Genomic DNA, 7,928 nt, shown 5'->3' with positions numbered 1-7,928 from the left:
GATGATCCATGAAGATTATGTCTCATGTATCAACCCGACCAAGCCATGATACATCAACAAAGTCAACACCAAGACATATTACATCTACATCTACATCAGCAAAGCATCAGGAGATTGAAGTCATGCAAGCCAATCCCAGACAACCTTGCCGATCTCTACACGACGTCACTACCGAAGTCAACCTTCCAGAAGCTTGTCCAAGGAATTAGTATGCCTAACTGTTCATATGCAATGCTTGTAGTTCTCATTTGGAAGTTATGTCAAACTCAGGGGGAGTATCCAAAAGTATACTCACTTGATCTTAATGTACTCTTTTTCCCTACGATTAGGAGCATTTTTCCCATTGGTTTTGCTACCTAACTAGGTTTTAACGAGGCACCCATCCTGGGCTGATCATACCCTTGTGAGCTATTCTACTTGCGTCCAAAAGACGTATAGTTTTGACTTAATGCAACTTCTCACATTTCTTCTTAGACTATGGGTTTTTCCTTACCTTGGGTTTTACCATAGCGAGGTTTTGTGAGTTTTACTTTTTATGCATTCTTCCGTTGATTTGAGACTCGCATTCGCTCATTGTGCCGATGACTTTATCAACTATACTTGCTTAATCATTGAAGACCTGATGCGTCATTTACTTGAGTATTTACACACTTAAGGGGGAGTGTTGCAGTCCTATTAGAATAGGAATGTGATTGTGTAAATCCTAGTAGATATGGGAATGTATCTTATATTCCTATTAGGAGTAGATTACCTATTAAATGTTGTAATCCTAAAGGGAAAGGTTTTACCCTTCCTACTACTATAAATAAAGGCATAATGGGGTGGAATAGAACACATCCACAATTACACATATCTCTCTTTCTCTCTATCTATGCCGCACCCCTCTCTCTCTGGCCTTCATAATTGTTTAGTAAATTATACCTACAACAGTTTTCAATTTTTTTATTTTTTTTTATTTTTTTTTTATCCAATTTATTTGATTCAAATGTCAAATGTCAAATAAAGCATGACACTAACCCAACAACCGAAAGTCCAAGATGTTCTTAAATTGTTCTTTTGAGGGGGACCTTAATTTAGGCAGCTAAGCCTTCTTGTTCTGTGAGACCGTGAATGCATAAAAGATTGCATGCATCGTGCATGAGAGACAATTGAATGCAGTTGCAGAATAAAGACAATAAATAAAAGTGAATATTGTTAGGAAGATTAAATGTGTAGATTAAATATTATAAACCAAATGATATGTAAGATGATGATCAAATTATTACTTAAATATTAATTATTGTGTTTATTTTTTATTGATGACATATCATTTAGTCTATAAATTTGATCGACAAATTTAATCTACCCAATCTTACTCTAAATAGATATGGTTAGGGTTTAGAGTATGATTACGAATTTCAAAAACCTGAAAGTTGTTAGGCCATCACGCAATTCGGTGCATGTAGTGGAAGAACTGTCTCAGAAGACATTAAATGGCGGGAAAGAGGAATTTCGATCAAGGTTGGTTGGCAGGCTAAGCCAGATTTGGTATATCTTGTGCATGACACCAAACCCAGACGATATGTGCACTACCAATATTGGTCATCACCTTGGCAACTTTTGGACTTTCTTTCGCGCACACACTATGCCTATGCATTATTAGAGCAATTCTACCATTGTTTATTACTTTGGGGATAGGCAATTCACTCTCCCCTTTCCCAAAACACTCCAGTTCACTCGAGCAATTGAATCCAAGGCGAGTTTGATGGGGAAGTCAGAAAATAATCGCCTAGTCCAGCGCTTTGCCTATTTGATGTAAGGTTGACATCATCATGATGTTAGCCACAATTTAAATTATTAAAAAATTATACAAAATTATAAAAAAAAACTAATTAAATATAAAAAAACTATAAATATCAATATCTACTTCTTTTGAAAGATTTCGGGTCAATTATATGCGACTTCTTAAGTGAAGAAATTGATGAAGTTCATTGTAGGTAACACATTGCAACAACGTTTCAATTAAGGTGGCATATTACTACGATTAGTTTTCAGTGAATCTTTAAGCAAAATAAAAATTCAGCTTTGCATTGGTAAAATTTTCCCCCAAGTTTATGGATAAAAGATTTTATTAGTATATATAAGCATCAATATCTTATTAAAAATAGAATATTATTGCAACTTAATTTGTGGAATATATAAAAACTTAGTAAACAAGTTTAATAAGGTAACAATACATATACGTTTTGGATATGTTACTCCTACAATCTAACACGTTATGATGTCATTATATCAATCTTTTTTCTTTCTTTAACAAACAATAGTATTTACACTAGTGGGGTGAGGGAGTAGGCTAAGCTTTACAATAGGCTTGCCACAATAATATGGTTCAACTTTGCTTTTGTCGAAAGTCGAACCTAAAATCTCTCACTTATAAGTGAAAATGATTAGAATACTAAATGACACCATCATTCAATCTTAATCACTTGCGTAAGTAAAAGCTTTATTGCCTCCAAATTTAATTCAAGTAAACTAACATTTTTTTTTGAACAAATTCAAGTAAAATAACTTCTTTTTTTTTAATAAATTCAAGTAAACTAACATTAGATTCTAATTAGAGATAAAACCCTAAAGAAAAACAAAAACCTAGACTCTCCTCCTCCCATCTCATCGTTTATTATTTTTCGTATTGGTGAATTAATGACAAGTCTCTTCTAGTGACCAAGTCTGAGTCATGCTCGGAGTTTAGTACCCGAAAACCATTTTTATACTAATTTCTTGTTCCAATCCTTCCCTCCCAACGCTTCCTCTAAATTTTCCATTTCTTTTAATTTTATTGCTACCCCGATCTGAAGGACTTCGGTTTGATGCGACCATGTGCTTTTGGCCATTCGTATCACTCGACTTTATTTAATTACTTATGCGACTATAATATGCTATTAACTGGAGTTGGATCATTCGTAGATTGATTCTTTTCCAAATATACCTATTGTACTCATGTTCTTCTTAGTTAGATGTGGTGAATTCTATGGTGGGCGTGGCTGTGGTTTTGTGGTGGTAGCTATAATTTAGGGTTATGGTTTAGCTTATGATTTTTGTTGTTTTGAACTATGTGGTTTTGGAAACAAGTTATGTTTTTTTTTGTTGTGAGTAACTGTTAGTGCACATATTTAGCCTCTTTTGTATTGGCCACAAAGGGTACGTTGAGTTTTGTGTCATGCACACATCTTTGATTCGTATAAACTAAACAATGTAACATATTTTAGCATATATATATATATATGAATAAATTTGTTTATCCACCTTGCGTGGAGCACAAATGTGTAGCTAAAATATGATCAGTACTCTAAATTAGCTATGATCATAAGGCTTAATTAAGCATCATTGGCCAATTGCCACCCAAATTAGAAAAGCCTTGGTGGCTAAAGTATTGATATGAGAATTGGTTGGGGTCATGTAAGCCATGATGGGCGTTACATTAACTTACAAGTAACTCTCTCTTGCAAGAAATTGTATCCCTAAAGTATCCTTAAATTATATTAGTTTAACATATACATAAACTTGCAAACAAAAACATATTTCATAAACTTTCTTGATGCTTCAAATTAAATATGCAAACTCCCTTTAAATTATATCCTTCCCTTTTGTTTTTCTTTTCAAAAGATCTCTGAAAATTGTTCGAAATTGTGGGGCTATTTATTATGTATACATTATACTATAGAATAAAACTGAACAGGAAATTACTGCACTGTCTTAGTGTGGTGTCCCATATGTTTGGACTGTTTGCAGGAAATGAAAGTTCCAAGTCCTGCATCTCATAACATATATGTTTAATTATCGCATGCATAAATAAAAATCAATTTTGTTTTTGGAATGGAGCTCTATTTTCTAATGTATAATGCAAAACGCGTTCATGCATGTTTAGTCATTAATTTAATTTTCTGATTCTTCTGAGTACCACAGCTAACATGCTTGCACATAAAGAAGAGGACAAATTTTCTGAATACGACCTTTTCGTACCACTGCTAACCTTTTTTTTTTTTTGTTTTTCATTTTTTTCATTTTTAAAAACAAGGCGCGTTCATCCAATTCATGGAAGGAAAATATAGAAATGCCCTTCGTTAAGTGAAACAAGATCTACTGAGAACAAATTGCCAGTTTGAGGTAAGAGGATGCTAAGCTTCTGGAGACCGGTATATTTCTTAAGCAAATGTCTATTAATTAAAGAGAAAATATTGTTCACATACACCTTTGTGTCTTCTGTACAACTATCTTTATTTTTGTCTATTTATTCTCCTTTGATTTATTCTCCCTTGGTTTATTCAATTTAATTGTTGGACATGTAAAATTAAAAAAAAAAATGTGTGGAAATTCCCTTATTAAAAAAATTATGATTCACTTTTTAATAAAAATTATGATATAATGACTTTAAGTTTGAACAATCTTGGAAATGTGGGAGCTAGGGTTGGTGTTTGTAATAAACTAGTGCATTATGGAGGATTGGTAGGAGTGGGAGGAGTAGTGCACGCAGGCCCCTTTTTCTCTCTCTTTTGTGACTTGCTTTGCTTCGCTTGGAGGACTCTTAAAAGATATTCAAATGTTCTGATAATATGTATAGATAGAAACATATATAGATTATATACATAGTACCTTTATAAAGCTTTTTGGCTCTTTTGCATTTAATTTTTTCCTTTTTCCTTTCACGCTTTCTCCTCCGGCAAGTAAACTATATATACATAGATATCTTTAGATATAAATATATGTATATAGGGAAGTGTTATTAACACTCCAAAAATCTCATTCTACACTCCTCACAAGTGTATTTTTTTTTTTCAAATATAGAAAGTTTGGAGTGTAGAATGAGATTTTTGTAGTGCCAATAATAATTCCCTATATAATCACTACTACCAAAAGGGGATATTACTGTCGGATTCAAAACGACAGGAAAAACCCCTTACTGTCGGAATATTGGGCAAAATCCGACATTAAATTGTGCAATGTCGGATACAGAAACCAACACCAATGCTACCGTCACAAAAAGGGTATTGACGTCGCTTAGGCACCTTAATCCAACACCATGAAGCAAAGTAATATAAAATAAAAAGGAACAAAGGCGTGGCTTAAAAGCGACATTACCACTAATGTCGCGTAAAAGCGACATAGAAAAGGGCCATGATGTCGGTTAAAACCGACATTAAGTAGTAAATAAATAATTAAAATATCACACTTGGTGTCGCTTCCAACCGACATCAATTCAGTTAAAATAATAAAATACGCAAGTTAACGTCGCTTACAAGCGACACTACACATATTAAAAATAAAAATTTTCACAAATCCTCACGTCAGATTGTAATTGTTATATTTGATATATTTTTTCAAGTCTTCACGTCAGTTTTTAATTAATAACAATTACAAAAAATTATATGAAAATAATTCCAACCAATATATCATTTATAGGCCAAGTCTTAGTCAACCATTAACAAAAACTCATAACAAATATTTTATATTTCAAGTAACATAGAAAAACTCATCCGTCATAACAAACACTAAATCTGACATTACAAATACAGTATACAAAATACAGAAATAGAAACTATAAACGCTAGCACAAGTTTCATACATAGCCGACAAGAAAACGAACCACACTACTCAGCAGAACCAGAGCTCGAATGTGAACCCGTTCCTTCTCGAGATGCTTCTCGAGTTCCTTCTCAAGATGCTTGTTGAGATCCTCCTTGTGATCCAATAAACCTCGTCATGTCCACATCTAATGGACCACCTGCAAGCATTCCAGAAAAACCTCCAATTGGAACATCCGGGCAAATCCCATCATGAGGAGCCATCTCGGGTCGATATACATGCATTTGATATGGCGGCTGCTGCTACATGTAAGCCATGGGTGGCTGCTGCTGCATGTATGCCATGGGCTATGTCGGATACATCGAATATGGAGGTTGCTGATTATAGCCTGTATACGGATATACAAGTGCACCAGGATGCTGATTTTGGGGGTGATTGTTGGGTTCCTTGTGGGTATGGATATGGAGGAGGAGGTTGACCCAGGCCTGATTGTTGGGTTCCCGGACTATACGGTGGTATCGGCTGAATTTTTTGCAGTATCAACTTAAACAGCTGATTATGTTCATGTTGCTGGCTGCGTGTTTCTACAAGCATAAATTCTACATCTGCCATTCGTTTAGAATGAGCTTCTTCCTTCCTTTTCAATTCATCGGTCTTGGTCAACAACACTGCCACTGAACTCTGGGATGATCTTCTGGAAGAATTAGAAGAAGTTAAGGAAGATGCATACGACACCATATCCGGAGTCACCCCATGTCCATACCCTCGTACTCTATTATAACGCTCAGGACCCATCGTCTCCACATAAACCTGGGTCCTAAGCTCATCACCATCTTCATGCCCAGACTCAATCATAGTTTGAATATTCCCCTCCATAGTTGCCTTGCAATAAAATTTTTAAAAATAAGAATTCAACTATAGATAATAAAATTTAATAACAATGATATACTACATAGATATACTACATAGAAAAAAATTTAATAACAATAAAATTTAATAACAATGATATCTACATAGAAAAAATCAATTACCCCAGTGCGCTCCGACGTTTCATCAATCCAAGTGTGATCCTTTTGAGTATGACAGTTACGAAAAAACGAAATAGGATCCGCCTCCTTCCCATGCATTTTCCACTATCATTATAAGTAAAAATAAAAATAAAAAAGAACAATTTTCACCAACCTTATTATAAATAAATTTCTACCAATAATATATTAAATTTAAAAATATCTACAATACTTGAAAATGAACAACCCTTACAAGTCCTGCCCTAACTCTTGCAAAAGACTTTGCACCAGTTGTGTGGTTCATCGTTTTCAACCGCCGATTATACTTATTTTTTGCAGCAATCTCCTAGAAAAAAATTAATTTATTAAACACATTACAAACTTTAATAAAATAAATAATAAAAAGTTTACCTTCGTTTTTTCTTTGTTCCAGTAGGAGACCAATTCAGCCCACTGTTGAGGATCCACATTAGGAAGAGTTTTCCGGTAATCCTCGACTGGTTTATCAGTATAATGTTTTTTTTTTCAATTTATTTCTATACTCCTTATACGCATGCTCCGCAATATGAAGTGTCATGTGCCGGATCATTGGCATTTTCGCCATATCCTCTTCTTGAAAAATAATAGTTTTCTGTACGCATAAAAAAAAAATCAAGCAAACTAATTATTACTACAAACATTGACTAATTATACTCTCTTCTAGTAACAAAAAAATAATTCTACCTTTATTCTTATCCAAAAAGCTTCTCTGCAATCTTGCTTGATTTGACGCCAATCACTCACCAACGGCATATGTCTAGAATCTCTTACCTCTACCGCTACATGTTTTGAAAATGCACTGGAATTTTCACTTATGCATTTTCCCGACACATCAAAACAACAAACTTGTTCCATCCAGTTAGGAATCGAGGGTCCCTGTCTCCGTTGAGTTGTTCCTTATAAACAAAGAAAAAACAATTAAAAACCATGGACCAAAACAAAAAAACTGTAACTACAAACCATAACAAATAAAAAATGAACAACCTTTAACTTCTTCCTCTTCGAAATGGGGATCGTCAGCATGTTCATCTTCAAAATGTTCCATAACAAAACAACTTGCAAGTAAAAAACCAAAAAAGTGAAATGAGAGAAGAAATGGAAAAAACGGAGGAAATTGGGAGGGAGATGGACAGACTGAATTTTGTGAAGAAAAGAAAACGCGGGCGAAATGAGTGGAGAAGAAGGGGATTAAATATGGATGCTAACTTGGCGTCGGTTAAAACCGACATTAACCCACTGATGTCGCTTTAAAACCTGTTGGCGTCGAAATAACTGAGTCATAATGTCAGTTTAAACCGACAATACCACTGATACATTTACTGA

At 34.3% G+C, this 7,928-nt stretch overlaps 1 protein-coding gene across 1 annotated transcript; it reads right to left on the bottom strand.

The window, feature by feature from the left end:
• Positions 1-7,071: 7,071 nt before the first annotated feature.
• LOC126582140 (uncharacterized) lies at positions 7,072-7,650 on the bottom strand. Its single transcript, XM_050246154.1, has 3 exons — positions 7,590-7,650; positions 7,290-7,501; positions 7,072-7,197 (listed from the first exon to the last, which is right to left on the bottom strand). Exons 1-3 carry the CDS (start codon positions 7,648-7,650, stop codon positions 7,072-7,074), a joined length of 399 nt encoding a protein of 132 aa, XP_050102111.1.
• Positions 7,651-7,928: the final 278 nt, after the last annotated feature.

Source organism: Malus sylvestris, chromosome 9 (assembly GCF_916048215.2).
Source record: "Malus sylvestris chromosome 9, drMalSylv7.2, whole genome shotgun sequence".
NCBI classification, from domain to species: Eukaryota; Viridiplantae; Streptophyta; class Magnoliopsida; order Rosales; family Rosaceae; genus Malus; species Malus sylvestris.
Note: the sequence above shows the minus strand (reverse complement) of the source record. Positions and strands in the feature narration are given on the sequence as shown.

Bases quoted from the DNA above. Each gene is read 5' to 3' on its own strand.
- LOC126582140 (XM_050246154.1), bottom strand. From the start codon at position 7,650: ATGGAACATTTTGAAGATGAACATGCTGACGATCCCCATTTCGAAGAG. The intron at 7,502-7,589 runs GTTGTTCATTTT...TTTGTTTATAAG, and splicing joins CGAAGAGGAAGAAGTTAAAG to GAACAACTCAACGGAGACAG. The intron at 7,198-7,289 runs GTAGAATTATTT...TTATGCGTACAG, and splicing joins CTTTTTGGATAAGAATAAAG to AAAACTATTATTTTTCAAGA.